The 16,387-nt window shown below is 43.4% G+C and overlaps 1 protein-coding gene across 2 annotated transcripts in view; it reads left to right on the forward strand.

Annotated features, from left to right (window-relative positions):
• The window catches only part of LOC133121465 (metastasis-associated protein MTA3-like), a 57,035-nt gene that overhangs the window by 26,234 nt on the left and 14,414 nt on the right, over positions 1–16,387 (forward strand). For both annotated transcript variants that reach the window (XM_061230634.1, XM_061230635.1), the window contains 8 exons: positions 3,559–3,661; positions 4,556–4,655; positions 6,421–6,609; positions 8,987–9,061; positions 9,556–9,614; positions 9,751–9,872; positions 11,726–11,877; positions 13,218–13,440. In XM_061230634.1, coding sequence (XP_061086618.1) covers positions 3,559–3,661; positions 4,556–4,655; positions 6,421–6,609; positions 8,987–9,061; positions 9,556–9,614; positions 9,751–9,872; positions 11,726–11,877; positions 13,218–13,440 — 1,023 coding nt within the window. The remainder of the gene's footprint in view (positions 1–3,558; positions 3,662–4,555; positions 4,656–6,420; positions 6,610–8,986; positions 9,062–9,555; positions 9,615–9,750; positions 9,873–11,725; positions 11,878–13,217; positions 13,441–16,387) is intronic.

Raw genomic sequence — 16,387 nt, forward strand, 5'->3', positions numbered from 1 at the left:
ATAGATGGCGTAGCCAGCGTGCTTTGCATTTTCCTCTGTTTTTCTTTTCATGTCACCCTGCTTATTTGTTCCCGAAATTACTTTTTTTTCCCGTTTGTTCCCCAAAATATAGTCACTGCATTTGAATGTGGTTTCCTCTATTTATTTTCTAGTTCATAATGAGACTTTAATGGAATATGCATACAGACGTGCACACGCATATGAATATATTTATAAGTGTGCATAAACATGCATGTTTTTACGTCTCTTTTGGTCCCAGGAACTGATGCAGTGAGGCGACGATGTTAACAATGATTATTATGGCGGTCGTTACTGCGGTAACGACGGAGGGGGTGGGCGGATTACTGATTGCTCCCTTCACATTCTTATGCATCCACTTCTGAATGATTTAATTCCCTCTGTCGCCACGGTTACGCGCCGCTCTCCGAGATGGTGCGTTTATTCGCGTCCATTCATTTTGTTCAGCAGCCGTCACGCGGAGTCCCTGTCACGGGCCGACTGACAAGCCACTGTGAGAGACGCCCATTAGAAGTTAAATTAAACTGTAAATAATCAATGAGCCGTGATTCCCTCCAGTGCCATAGAGATGCATTCTGGGATATTTGGGTTGAAGAGGGATTCATCACTTCTTTTTTTTTCCCCTCCATGCTTGCCAGCCCCGCTCCCTCGTTCCTCCTTGCCACCACCGCCTGCGCTCTTAATTTAGCCTTTTCTCCCCTCCTTCTAGTTTGTCTTGTTCGCCGACCCTCAAAAGTACTTTCCCTCACCGCACTTGAAACAGTCATGTTCACATGCAGTGCGGGAAGTAGCGTGGGAGAGGTCACAGCAGCTACCAGTCCTACTAGGAGCAGGTGGTCATCTGGGAAGTTAAATTCACTGCTTGCGCAAGGGGCAGCTTCAAATTCCTTTCATGTTTATTAGCTACATCCTGGCAGTTTAATATGTACGATGTTCCTAGGGCTGGGTGATGCTGCAATAATCTTTTTCAAGCGCTATAAAGATCAGGTAAAACAGATATCCCGCTGAATTGCCTTTTCGGTATACTTATAAATGGTATGCTAGCGCATTTCATCATAGACAGCTACAGCGACAACTTCATAAAAGCAAATCAAGCATTAAATCATCCACAAAATGACAAGGCTCCGTATCATCAGCAAATGATGGGCATGCAGCTTTTAATTACTTTTAAAAAGTATTGTAGTTACAAGCAGACGGTCAGATTTCTGTACCAGAAGCAACAGTAAAGATGATGTTATCTATCCTTGGCTGGCCAGTCTCAAGAGACATACCATTTGCTTTCTATTGTGCAGTTTACGTTGATTGCAGGTTGTCATCAATAGGCTACTGAGTACTAATAGGACACATTAGTGTAATCATGTTAATATGTTAAAATCATGCCAGTTAAATCTGATTTTTAAAAATCAGACAGGTCTGGAGTCCGGAAACGATAAATGAATACAGATACCACTGTGGGTGGCATAAGGGTGGTCCAACTGAAGAAACTTTCAAAGGGAAAGCATTTTGGGAGACTACGTTTTAGCCGTTTTTTTTAAATCTCACTAATAGGCCAAATGGGGTTTTTTTACGAATTGAAATCCCATTGTATTCAGCATATAACTATGTAGGGTGTTTAAGCCTTCAAACACATATGTTGAACCCATACTTCAGTGCTACGTAGTTTGTTTATATTATAGCTTTCGTCAGTCTATTTAGTATGGTGCAGTGTAACAACTCCGTTTACCTCCCTCTGAACCTTGGAAATACTCTCAAAAAATGCAGGCCCCGCCTTCTGGTCCTCTTGGTTGGCTCAATTGCAGCAGTCAAGATCAATCAAACACAGAAAAGGTTTTGAATCCAAATGATATTCGACCCAAGTCTGTCTGGTGTATTACTTTTTTTTCTTCTGTACCACCTGTCTCAATGGGGCTCTGAACCAACATGAAAGAATACATTTGTATTAAATTCTCCCTCGAATAGCAAACCAAGGCAGTGACATCCAAACTGTGCTCCATTTATGATTTGAATCTAGGGACCCCTCAGCCAGCTGTGTAGATGGTGAAATAAGCTGTTAGCTAGGTACTCCTCAGCAATAAGTTCACCTGGTGATATTAAAACAATAGAAGAGTTCCCATATTCATACAATAACACACAAAATGGTTAGTTAAATGAAGAATAACTTTTACACAAAACAAAGCATTCAGCTGTGCACTCACTAGCTGTAAAGTCTCAAATTCTTCTCTTCCTGGAAACATTAAAAACTGCCTCAGCTGCAAACTCGCCTGCTGGTTCTGTAGAAAATCTGAACACGATTCTCCCTCCCCTAAATATTTCCACTCGCATGCCAAAAAAAAAAGAAAAAAGAAAACTGACTCCCCAGAAAATCCAGACATTAATTAAAAACCCAGACATCAATTTCAACAAAGTAACAGACTGAAAGTGTCCAGCCAATCACAAAACAGATATACAGGCAGGGCCAGCCGGGTTAACCAAAGTTCAACAACACATTTAGAAAGAAAACAACAACAAAAAATTAACCCCTTGCACTCTGCACAATTTATAATCCTGTTTCCCAAGGGGGTTACATTTCTTTAATTATACATTGTGTGGTAGTAAACTTTCAAATGTCGGATGCTGAGGGAAACTCTTCTTGGGAAAAACATCGCTGTGATCCATTTGTTGTTGAAAAGACAGCCAATCAGTTTCAAGACCTTGCAGCAGCTTTGTGATTGATAAAAACATCACATGATCACATGGAAGCTGTGCAGCCTTGCTGCTGATTGCCTTACCCACAGCTGTTATGGGGGGGGGGTTTCACCAGAAGCATTTTACACAGCCTTTGAACTTTGGATGTTTACTACCGTATCAGGTATAATTAAAGAAAAAAAGATTAAATGAAATGCAGTACACAACAGGGTAGAAATGATCATAATTTTGTTTGATATTATCGTTGTGGTCTATCGTCCGACTCTAGATGCAGGGTTACTGGTCTGTTTGCTTTTCCTCGTTCTCTCTCTTTCTTCCTTTCTCTTACTTTCCTGACTCCCCCTCTCAGTCCTTTGTACCCTTCCTCTGATTGCGGGGCTGATATTGATCTTCCTTTCTGTGATTTGGCACCATGCCATGTCATAATGCCCATTACACTTTCACAAGTTCTGGCCTCTCGTTCTCAGCATGAAAAATTAAGCATGTTCAACATTAAGTGCAAGACACTGCAGACAGGGCTTCATCGGTGTGCTTGTTAGTAATTAGTATTTACATACAGGGCACAACTATGCTCCTCATTTTGATAAATGCAATAACAGACCCCAAAGGCAATCAAAATCCTATAATTAAGACCTACACTGAATACACCGATTGAATACACCTGACTTTGTGTAAAAGGGATGTAATTCTTTCTTGGATCATTCAATATAGATCTATAGCCTGAAATTAAAGGTGACAGTCTGCACTTCAACCCCATATTCATTGTTTCTTTTCTGGAGTACAGAGACAAAAGAACAAAAATTGTTCCACTGTCCAAATACTTACACACTGGACTGTGTTTATTTTTGCGTACAGGTCAACCAGATGACCGGGACCAGTCCAAACTGGAGGTGAGGATGTGGGACCCTGAGTGCCCGCTTACCAACAAACAGATCGACCAGTTTCTGGTTGTGGCACGGTATGTCATTTGACCTTTTTTCTGTGACATGGCATTGCACTACTTTACAGTTATTTTGCTGAAATTATATCCAAAGCGACTTGCATTTGATTAGACTAGGGGACAATCCTCCCTGGAGCAGTGCGGGGATAAGGGCCTTGCTCAAGGGCCGAACAGCTGTACGGATCTTATCATGGTTACACCGGGACTTCCGGGTCCCACTAGGGTACAGTCTGCCCTGCACTCCACTCCACACCTAGAGCACCTGGAGCGGATTTCAGCTTGTTTTCCCATTTTGAGCTGTGCTGAAAGTGCTTCTACGAATTGGCAAGTTCATCAATAAGTCCTATTCGTGACTTCAGTTAACTTGGTGTCTCAGTTATTGCAGAGGCAGCTTATCTCTGCTTAAAACAAATGAAGTGGCGTTGATGCGTTTCGGTTTATTGAAAGTCCTTTTGAAGATATCGGCCACTGTGTGAAGACAATGGGTACGGAACAGGAATGAGGATGAAATTACTCCACCTACTGTTGAATATGCCGTTTTAAGCTGCGATGGCTTTGAAGCCTATGTGTTTGCATACGTGTTGCATGACGTTAATATGTGTTGTCTGTACGGACTGGCCCCGCAGCCCAGTGTCAAATCTGGGCCACGTACTCGCCTACCTGCGCTTAGCCCTGTAGTGTGGCACATAATTTGTCTTGGCATGGCGCAGAGGGGAAGGGATTTCTGACCCAAGTGATTTTCAAGCTTTTTCACCTGCGGGAATAGGGGGTTAGACAAATAATTAATAGACTAATTACACTATAAAACTGCTTCCCGGGGTTTTAAATTTCTCATAAAAGCAGCACAAATGTATTTTTTGAATGATGACTATGATGGTGGCGGTGACAGCTGCTTTCCCTCCCTTTCTGCAGTGCGGTGGGAACGTTCGCCCGGGCGCTGGATTGCAGCAGCTCCGTCAGACAGCCCAGTTTGCACATGAGCGCGGCGGCGGCCTCCAGAGATATCACGCTGGTGAGGGACCGCGAGGCTCTGCTGGAGCGCCGGGTTAAGGAGCAGGGATGTGGTGAACAGAGATGCTGGTCGGGAGGGAGGTTGGATGGGTGGCTCTGCTGCTTGGGGTGGCGGTGGGAGGGGGCTGGTGTAGCAGTACCTCAGGAGGAGGGGCAGATGGTTAAATGGAGCCACAGTGGTTGTGAGACTGTAAACATCAGCCTTTGTGACCACTGTGTGAAAAGGTATAAGCCAGAGGCAAATTGATTTAAGCTGTGTGGGTCAGCTGAGGGTAACGGCTCAGTGACATGGTGACTGTGAACTAAAGGAGTTCAGTGAAACACAGGTGCAGTCCATGGGTATGGGTTACATGCTCTGATACTGAAACTGCTCTAGGGGCACCAGTGCAATGAAAGGTGTGTTATATTTATATTAAAAATATAGAATAATAAGATTTCATGAACACTGATATTGAAACTAAAATTGACTACCATAATTGCTGTAGTAATCTTTTCTTCATGCATAATGATTCACTGAGAACCTCCCGTTGCATCAGACCCACAGCGACATGTCCAATTTGGATTGCTGATTAGCAGTCATCTATTTGTTCCTAATATGATTTAATTTATTTAATTTATTTATATAATTGTGTTGCTAGTTGTTTATCAAACTGAATTTAGATATGTGACCTGAGCCTCACCCCTTAATTAGCTGAAAAGCATTGAATTGGTAATAATCGATAAAGTTGGCTGGACTGCAAGGACATGCTATCCTCCAGAAAGATCTCAGTGGCTCAATGTCTTGGACCATAATTAAATGAGAAATTTGGTCAAAGTGATTTAAAAATAGCCTTTCTAGAATCTCTGCCCTTCGCTTGACAGATTATGTTTATTGATAGTAGGGTGAATTCAACACACTTTTGGACTGCATCGTCATTAAAATCTGTGCCTAGACCTTGAATATGGTTGTAGTGAGATCAGTCTCTCTGAACAGAAATTGTTCCTTCTTTTAGTCTGCCTGGAATAACTGAAACCCAGTTATCTAGTTACCCATTCAACACCTCGTTACCAGTTACCCAGTTAATACCTCACCTATTCTCAAGCATGATTTTTCTACAGTGGAAAGAGGTTGGCATAGATGAATGGAAATGAGTATACCTTTACCTTGTCATTGGTAAGCTCTGCAGAGGAAAACCTGCTGTTGAGAACTAACTATATTGCAGTTAATAGCCAGTCTCTGCATGTCACAGACTGTGTAGGCATGCTAATGATGGATTGAATAGGATGAACCAGTACTTGAAGCATGCTCACAAACATTCCACCCCTTAACAGACATATTTCTCTCTCTGGAGGCAAAGATGTCAGTCAACGAATATTGTCCCCCATACTGTGGATAAATCATGACTGTCACTCCGTGGAAACCTATAATAGAAAAAGAGAGAGTGGTGGGATTAAAACTTTATTGGTGGAACATTCATCCGTCAGTTCCATTTTAAGTTTTCATTATGATTTGAGTTTCGCCCAATGTATGCTGGGATAGGCTCCAGCCCCCTGCGACCCTGTTCAGGATAAGCGGGTTAAGATAATGAATGAATGAATGAATGAATGAATTATGATTTGAGGTGCCTCTGTTTGGCTGTGAGCCATTTGTTGGTTTGAGTTTAGTCCGTTGGAGCTCACAGACTATATTCATGTGTGTGTGTCTTCAAACACACACACACACACACACATATACATGCCCACTTACCCCCATCTGCTCACCTGCCCTCTTATCCCGCATCCCACAGTTCCATGCCATGGACACCCTACATCGGCATGGTTACGACTTGTCCAGCGCCATCAGCGTGCTCGTGCCCCAGGGTGGCCCCGTCCTCTGCCGGGACGAGATGGAGGAGTGGAGCTCGTCTGAAGCAAACTTGTTCGAGGAGGCTCTGGAGAAGTACGGCAAGGACTTCAACGACATCCGGCAAGACTTTGTGAGTGTCTCCGCCCTGCCCCCGAGGCCAGATCTCGTGATGACATCGTTGGAGGGAGTTGGGGGGACAGATGGAGTCTTGAGAGGGAGGGCTAGAGCAGGATGGAGTGTGAGACTGTGGGAGGGAGAGACGGAGGGAGGGAGAGGGGAGAGAGTACAAGAACAGAAATCGCAGAAACAGGAGAGACTTGGGAGTCAAAAGTGAGAATCTAAGAAGGATGAGATGTTCCTCTGCTGCTGTGGAGCAGGGGTCGTATTACAGAAATTCCTTAAGTCCAAGGTTAAGTCTTAAGATGATTTTTAAGATGAGTCTAAGAGGATTTTTCACAAATTCGTATTACAGAAGCAAATCTCAACTAGCTTTAGGAATCTTATCTATTCCATCCTATCTCATCAAGGCTAGGAAACCTTAAATATGCAGTCTGAAATCGATGGTCAATTTTCTTGTCTGTTACCTAACAACCTGACACCGCTTTTTTCATCTTGTGAGTAGCTGATTGGTTAGGTAAACAATTAAACATATGTTTGTTAGCTAGCTATCTCTAGCAGAGAGGAGCACATGTAGTGTTAAACTTTAAGGGAGACACTGCTGGCGTGGTTACAGGTCTCACAAGCATACTAATTGTCGACCAGTAATTACTTTTTTTCTTCTTTTTTTTTGGCTATTTTCTTAAAACTGAAATTACCATGGTTACTATACAGATAATATTTTCAGTGATAGGATGTTTCTGTAATACGGCCAAAAGAAGTTGAGCACACACACGCATGTGCAGACACGCACACGCAGACACACACACACACACACACACACACAGAAGAGTCACACATCACATCATATAGTCATCCTATCAAGGCCCATGCTGTGCTTGTTTGCCCCGAGAAATTTGGGTAATTGAGTTAGACTGATCGATTTTAAGCTCAATCGCAGACTTTGCCGGTCTGTTGCCATTAATATTTGCCAGTCCGTCTTTTGCACACAGATCACTTACAAATGTTTGTGATGCTCCGCTGTGTGACAGGTCATAATTTCCCTTCAGGGTGAGATATAATAATCTGTGCTCCTGTTTTAAAAAAATAATATATATACAGTACTGTGCAGAAGTCACCTTAGACTTTATTATATATATGTTTATTTTCTTTGTGTATAAAAGAACACATTTGAGATTTCCAAATAGTCATTTTCCAAAATATTTAATTTTACAGAGACATTTTTGTATTTAATTTTAAAAAGTAACATATTACTGTAAGCAATTGACAACTTTTTACATAAAAACTTGATCAAGGCTGTCTGAGATCGAAAGCAAGGAGCCAACCAAAGTCTGCAGAAGAACTCGGAGAAGTGATGCAGTTTTAAAGCTGATGGGTGGTCGCACAAAATATTGATTTGATTCAGTTTTTAACTATTCTGCCAAATTACTAAAATATAATGTAAAATGTACAGTATGTATATTTAGGACCTTTCATTGAATTATTTTTGAAAAGTATCTTATCTGTACACAATGTTATACAGGTGCCTATGACTTTTGCAAAGTACTGTGTATATATATATATATATATATATATATTTATTTTTTTAATATTTTTTTTTTACAGGGATTGGGAATTCATTTATGACACCCCACCCCTCAAAAGAATAATTAAAAATAGGTAATAATTTCCTGGCTGCCTGCCTGGTACAATACAGCTGAAGTGCGTGTACTACCCTGGTGTTCTCACCTGTGATTTGGTGATTGGCAGCATTCAGTCCAGAAGCCCTGTACCTGGGGGCCCTGGGGTTTCATTGCGAGGAAGCAATGGAAATAATGCTTAGAAACACATCCAACACCATGTCTCGAACCGGCATCTGTAGGGCCTAGCCTGCCTTTGTGGTGAAGGACCTTTTGCCTTTGGTCTCCACTCCACTCCAGAACCAGAGCTGTTACTAATGTTATAACTGTTGTGTTAGCTTGGCTATATGCTTTAATACTGAAAGTTATGACCCTACTACATTTGAAGCTGAACCTAATGTTCTTGTGACTTTCAGGTGGGTAAAAGTTGTGAACTTCAATGGAAGGAATATCGTAAAAAGCAGTGGTCTCCAACCCTGGTCCTGGAGCGCTACAGGGACTGCTGGTTTTTGTTGTTAGTCTGCAATCAATTAGAGTAGTTTATTACACAGTTAACTCACCTCACCTGATTACCAGGGTCTCAACAGGGTGCAGATTGTGAGATGAAAACAAAAAACCAAGATACAGTTGGTATAAAGTAACTAATTTTGTCCCGCACTTTATCCTGCATTCCACCTCAACTCTGTTGACCCTGAATGACTGAATCCCCACCGCTGTGGGGAATGTGTGGTCTGTATTGACCTGGCTGCCCCATTTTCTCCTCTGCTTCAGCTCCCATGGAAATCCTTGACCAGCATCATCGAGTACTACTACATGTGGAAGACCACAGACAGATACGTGCAGCAGGTGAGCTGAGTTTGCTTGTAGCGCAGAATGCTGTTCTGCACTGTCACAGAATTTACATATGGTACGTACGCTACAGTATGCTTTTTATAACAATGGATGCTATGCTACAATGTCCTTATACTCGACAGAATGGGCTCGCAATCACTATGAGAAACTTTTGCTCTTACATTTAGGAATCTAGTGGGTTTTTGCCTGTCTGCATGTCCCATAGCTCTGTTTACAGCTCATCAAATTCTAGAAAAAGCATTCTATGGGGACTGGATTTATGAAGTCGTAGTTCATTGCCATTAACTCTGTAGTGGTCTGAAATGGCAAAAGTGAAGTAGGAGTTTAATGTCGGAAAGGTGATTTACACTGCTGCAGTGTTGGGCCAGGACGGCGAGAACCCTCACTAACATGGTTACAGTATTCATACTGGGCATTTTAAAACCGCGGTAATGTTGTTTCAGTAATTGGGAATTGTGTCCCTCACGCTCCCGATTTTTCACTGTCAGAAACGACTGAAGGCCGCAGAGGCAGAGAGCAAGTTGAAACAAGTTTACATCCCGACATAGTAAGTGTCGTATATTCGCATAATAAAGCATTTTCCTCATCCGACCCCCTTGTCCTCTCGGCTGTAACATCGATCTGTCTCTCTCTCTCTCTCTCTCTCCTACGTACTCTCTGTCTGTCTCTTGTCTGATTGGCAGTAACAAGCCCAACCCCAACCAGATTGCCGTCAGCAACGGCAAGATGGCGGCTGTGAACGGGGCGTCCGGGCCTGGCGGCTATCCGACAGCGGGCGCCGGGCGGGCCTGCGAGAGCTGCTTCGGTGAGTACCGCGGAAAATTCCGGACCTTTTCCGGCTTCTGTCGGCTCGAATCCTCGGAGGCACCGTCACTCTGTCCTTGGGTTGCTTTTTTGTATGTCAACTGCTGGGTGGAGAACGGTTACATCACAGCTTTGAGCCGAAGCCTTGGCTGTTTTTCAAGAGTCGGGCTGTTAAACAGGCCAGGTCTCCTTTGGATGCCTCTATATTAGTTCCTCTTAATGACGCACCAGGCACCACCAAGACCAGTGGGGTCAGATCAACTTTTCTTCAGTTGCCTTCTTTAGTGCTCTGGAGGGCCTTAAGTAGACACTTGCTCCCAGGAAAATGCGCTGGGGGAGGGCACATTTTGTGCGTCGGCTATGCTGCTCAGTGCGGCATCGTGGATACTCGAGAGGCAGGCTATTAGGAGTTCCAAATCGGGGATTAAAAAAAGGGGGGAAATTGTTCCCGTTCCAGCAAATGAAAGGGAAAATTATGGGTTTGAATGTGAATATTATAGGCTCAGACCTATAGCCAGGCTATTACCAGAACATATGAAATATTGACTTGCATGAAATATTGATTCATGTGAAGAAAACACAGTTTTGGCAATTCTTCAGGTCTGGGGTAGGAGGAAGGTGATTCTGTCACTCAGTTTAGCGTTATTTATGAAGCCATTAGTCTGTATTGACTGATCAATCGAGCAGTTTCGCCTTAACCACTATGATTGCTAACACAGTGCCTTTGCCTGGGCTGTCGTTTAGAGACCAAACCACAGCTAATCACGAATCGCTCTCCAAGTTGAAGGAATTAAGGTGGCAGAACGAACATATTGACGCTTCGTACAATAGAACAGTCTCTTTGTAAGATGAAGTGAAAATGTCACATTGTCTCCTCAATGCTTTGCTCTCAAGGGGGGAGTGGCTGAGGCTTGGGAAAGCTGTAATGGCGGGGGAAAAGAGATGGATAGATTAAAAAAAAAAAAAAAGTATTTATTTATTTATTTTTACACAGACCTTAGACAATGTTGTTAAAGAGGCTAGTGTAGCATAGTGATTCCCAAAGCTTATTTGAATACATTTTCAGTGTCCTACCCCATGCTAAAATTGAACCCGGCACATGCTGAAATGTACAAAAAAAAGAGTAAATTAATTGGTGTCCTATCTGCTCATCGTCATGTGCAGTTCTGCGGGAGGAATGGCGGCACTCTTCCATGACTGTCCGCTCATGCTTAGCTGATGGAAAGTCTAAAAATGTCTTGGAGATAATAACACAATAGCCTGTGAAAAACTGCCGTTGCTCACAAATCATGCACAAGGTGACTGTTTTGGTCAGTCAAGTTCAACAGTAGCCCCTCTTTCAACATCCGGCAGTCTCCTTTTGCTGCCGTGTTAGCCGTATTTAGAGGTAAACTAGCCTGACCCTATGCATGCTGGGATGTTCTTTGCTTAATAAATGAGCCGCATGTGTAGCAGCCTTTGCGTTTTGACATTTGTCCCCAATTGACTGTATCATTGTGTGGAGTGCCTGTACTTCGAGATTCACAGTAATGCAATGTGTGTAATAAGCAGTCTTGACTGGTCTGTTCATGTTTATCATGTGTCCCACATAAACACACCTGGTTGGCCCACAGGTTGGGTTTCCCTGGTCTAGGGTTTGTACATTCTGACGTCACTGGTCTACAAGGTCCAAGCTCTTATCTTATCATGGTCATTCCACTTGGAACTGTACTTGCCTCTCGGGTCTTTCAGCGTACTTGTCCCTGGTTATGATTATGCACTTTGTTGAACGTCGCTCTGGATAAGAGCGTCTGAAAATGCCTGTAATGTAAAAACTAATCGCCGTCTCCTGACTATCCACCCTCTCCCTTCCAGCCGTTCAGTCCCCTCAGTGGTACTCCTGGGGCCCGCCCAACATGCAGTGTCGCCTGTGCGTGTCCTGCTGGACGTACTGGAAGAAGTACGGGGGTCTGAAGATGCCCAGCCGAGCCGAGGGGGAGGAGAAGACCCCCAGCCCCTCGCCTAACGTAAGCCCCCCTCCGGGACTTGCACGGCTCCCATTGGCCGCCGATGCTGTGGCTCCTCACGCGCTTTTTTTGCCCTCAGCTGCACCCTGGCGGCAGACATCTACCCTCTAAGCTGAGAGTTGCTCCAATTGACCGGTTTCAGTTAAGATTGCCTTTGCGCAATGATATCATTTGTTGTTGTATAATTTCTTTTTACTCCGGTTTCCTCCCACAGTCCAAAGACATGCAGGTTAGGCTGATTGGAGAGTCTAAATTGCCCGTGGGTATGAGTGTGTGAGTGAATGGTGTGTGTGCCCTGCGATGGACTGGCGACCTGTCCAGGGCGTATTCCTGCCTTTCGCCCAATGTCTGCTGGGATAGGCTCCAGCCCCCCTGTGATCCTGTTCAGGATAAGCGGGTTAGGATAATGAATGAATGAATGAATGAATAATTACTTTTTTTAAATTAGCGAAACAAAGAGGGGGGGGAGCAATGAATGAGCCTTGAACCCTGGTCTCCTGCATGACAATTACACTAACCACAACACCAAATCTGCTGGGAGCCATAACTGCCTTTTCAGTATATGAGGCTGCTCTCTTTTAAAAAAAACGTAATTCCCCGATTCATTAGCAAACACGCTGGCGCCTGATTACAACGCAAGATTGCCCTTTCGACATGACCATCTGCCCCCGGGCTGCTGTTGAGGGCAAAAATATAGTTATAACCGTTGCTGGGGTCCCCAAAGGGCACTGGAGCTTTGGCGTGTGGCGTTTGGGTGTAGGAGGCTGGCCCCCGCGCAGCCGAAAGCGCCGTTAGCCTTGTCAGATTAGTGCTGAGCGGTGGAGAGTGGGGGAAGCTGTCCAGAGGTATCCCACTGACCGTGAGAGCTTGCTAACAGCGTGCGGCACCGTCCCTAACACGACTCCACACAGCATCCCCACCGCCTTCTCATCACATCGGAAATTTCCCCGTTGGCATGACAACAGGACTTTAGGACTTTCAGTTCATTTTCCAAAGACCTGAATATTTTCCAAGTCATAATAATACTCATAATCATAATTGTAATAACCGCCCACCCCACTGTGACAAACACCCTCATCTCTTTTGTGTATACTGTCCTGCTCCTTCTCATGACATATCTTCCAGACCTGGTACCAAATACGTATTTGTTTTGAATTCAAATGCTTTTCTGTGCTTGATTGAGCTTGCCTGGTGCCAGGATTTGCACTTTTTGAGAGCATTTCATAGGTTCCAATACACCAGATAAGCTCAGTAGAGTGTAGGAAAAGTGTGAATCAAAAAACAATGTTGTATTTGACCCAGGTCTGATCTCTACCCACCGCCCCTCCCCCCCTTCCCAGGAGCCTCGACCACGCGGTCACGGCAACCGCCAGTCCTCTCACATGGTCCCGGTGCGGAACAGCGGCAGCCCCAAGTCCTCCATGAAGACGAAGCAGGCCTTCCTCCTGCAGGCCACCCGCCTGACCAAGCTGGCCCGTCACATGTGCCGTGACCTCATCAGGCTGCGCCAGGCGGCCCGCCGACCCTTTGTGCCCATTAACTGTGGCGCCATAAAGGCGGAGTGTAAGAGCTCTTTAAATTCCTAACTTCAGTTAACGCCCCCATCTCTCATCCCCTCCCCCTCCCCTCGTCCTGTCTCTTATTGTTTTTATTATTATTATTATTATTATTATATTTTTTGTATTTTTGTCCCGTTTCCAATAAAGAATGCCTGCTCCCCCCATTATTCCGTTTCAATCACCTTTTTTTATTATTTATGTTCAATCACTTTCTCGCATTGAATCGAGAATTTATTTTGTTTTTGCTTTTGTTTCCCTCTTGCCATTTTGAAACCATGTCTGTATTTATTCATTCTTTTAATTTAACATTTACTTGTTCTTTTTATTTTGGCATACTATATTTAAACCACACTAGCATGCACACGCAAACACAATCCAAGAAGTAGGTAAAATGTACACATTTGATTTTTTTTTGAAGGTTTTGTTTATTTATTCTACTTTTTTTATTTGTAGTCATGCACCTTAGGCAGTAAGTACTTAAAAGTGCAGCTCCTAATGTGCGCATTATATTTAGAAGATTACTCTGTACATAGATAAAGTGATGTATTTTACTTACTGAAAGCTTTATTTTGCACATCAGAAATCCTAGGACACGTATCTTTCTGCGCTGATATGTGTACACTTATGGTTTTGCTGGAATGTTTGCACGCTGGTAGTGGAGCATATTGCCCTGAAACACACATTGGGTTGTGTGTGTATCTGTTAGGGGGTCCTGTATGTATGTATTTATGCAGTTGTGTGTTTATCTTTTACAGGGTCCTGTATGTATGTATGTATGCAGTTGTGTGTACATCTGTTAGGGGGTCCTGTGTGTGTGTGTGTGTGTGTGTGTGTGTGTGTGTGTGTGTGTGTGTGTGTGTGTGTGTGTGTGTGTGTGTGTGTGTGTGTGTGTGTGTGTGTGTGTGTGTGTGTGTGTGTGTGTGTGTGTGTGTGTACTTGTATGTAGTTGTGTGTGTATCAGTTGGGTGGTCCTGTATGTATGTAGTTGTGTGTGTATGTATGTAGTGTGTGTATCTATTAGAGGGTCCTGTATGTATGTGTGTGTGTATGTATGTATGTATGTATGTAGTTGTGTGTGTATCTGTTGGGGGTTCCTGTAGTTGGCTGTGTGGGTGTGTATGTGGTGAGGGTGGAGCTTGTTTCTGTGGAGGGTTGTGTGACTGTGGTGGGGAGTTTGTGTGTTGTGGGACGTGTGTGCATGTGGTGATGGTGGGGGGTGGGGGGTGGGGGGTGGGGGGTTACTGTGGTGTTTGGGAGTTGGGGGTTCCTGTTTATGTTAAGCCTCTGGGGTGAATGGAATCAGGGTTGCATTTAAGTGTGATTGTGATTTTTTATTTTTTTGTCCTCCGCACAAATAAGAACTTATCAAGTGCTGTAATCCCCAGACCCACCTTTCAGATAATGACAGCATTTTTCCTGGGAATGTTTAAAATATCCTGCTATTCTGTGAAAATAACTTAATCCCTGTGCCTTTTCCCCCTTTTGTTTTTGCAAACATTTTTAAAACAAAAAATAAACAAACTTGCAAATAAAATATATATACACTCAGTGAGCACTTTATTAGGTATTTATTAAAAGTATATTTTTTTTACTCAAGTCTTCTGTCATTGTAGTCTGTCCACTTGGAGGTTTGACGGGTTGTGTGTTCAGAAATGCTCTTTTGCATTCCACTGTTGTAATGCGTGGTTATTTGTGTTACTGTCACCTTCCTGTCAGCTTTGACCAGTCTGATCCTTCTCCTCTGTCCCCTCTCATTAACAACGCATTTCTGCTGGCAGAACTGATGCTCTCTGGATGTTTTTTGTTTTTCGCACCATTCTCTGCAAACTCTAGAAACTGTTGTGCATGAAAATCACAGGATATCATTAGTTTCTGAGATACTGAAATAATTACTCCAATAATCATTCCATGGTCAAAGTCACTTAGATCACATTTCTTCCCCATTCTGACATTTGGTCTGAAAAACAACTGAGCCTCTTGACCACGTCTGCATGCTATTATGCATTTAATTGCTGCCACATGATTGGCTGATTAAATATTTGCATTAACAAGTTGGTGTACAGATCAACCTAATAAATTGCTCACTGAGTTTGTGTGTATATGTATGATTATGTAATCTGCCAATCATGTGGCAGCAGTATGGTGCATAAAATCATGCAGATACAGGTCAGGAGCCTCTGTTATTGACATCAATTATCAGAATGTGGAAAAAATAGTTCATACACCTATATCTGTGATTTTGACCGAGGAATGATTGTTGATACCAGGCGGGCTGGTTTAAATATTTCTGTAACTGCTCATTTTCACACACAACTGTCTCTAGAGTTTACTCAGAATGGTGCAAAAAACAAAAAACATCCAGTGAGCAGCAGTTCTTCAGGCAGAATTGCGTTAATTAGAGAGGTCAGAGAAGAAGGGACAAGACTGGTTGAAGGTGACAGTAATGCGAATATCCATGCATTACAGTGGTATGCAGAAGAGCATCTCTGAACACATAACGTGTCAAACCTCTCAATGGACAGGCTACTGCAGCAGAAGACTTGAAGTTGAAAAAATGGGTCTAATAAATACCTAATTAAGTGCTCACTGAGTGTATCTAACTTCACTTGTGCAAACATGAAACGTCCAACGTCCGGGGGGTTTTGATTGGATAACTGACCAGTCATTCGGGCTGAGAAAGGGAGAGGCATAGTTCACCCAGAAGCAGGGGGGTCACTGCACTTGGTCTTTCAGCTAAATTGGACCCCAGATTGCAAATCCAAACTTGAAGCCAAAGAAATTGACCTTGTGCACTGCTTTATTTTTACAATGTACTTTTTCAAATGCTTTTCACTTGAAGAAAACAAAGAAAGCTTGCTGATAAGTTTCAGATATTAGTTGGATCTGGTAGGGAACATGGTTTCAGAGAACATAATATCCCCCCCCCCCCCCCGCCACCATGTGAAACTAAA

This window comes from Conger conger, chromosome 2 (genome assembly GCF_963514075.1).
Source record: "Conger conger chromosome 2, fConCon1.1, whole genome shotgun sequence".
In the NCBI taxonomy this organism is placed as follows: domain Eukaryota; kingdom Metazoa; phylum Chordata; class Actinopteri; order Anguilliformes; family Congridae; genus Conger; species Conger conger.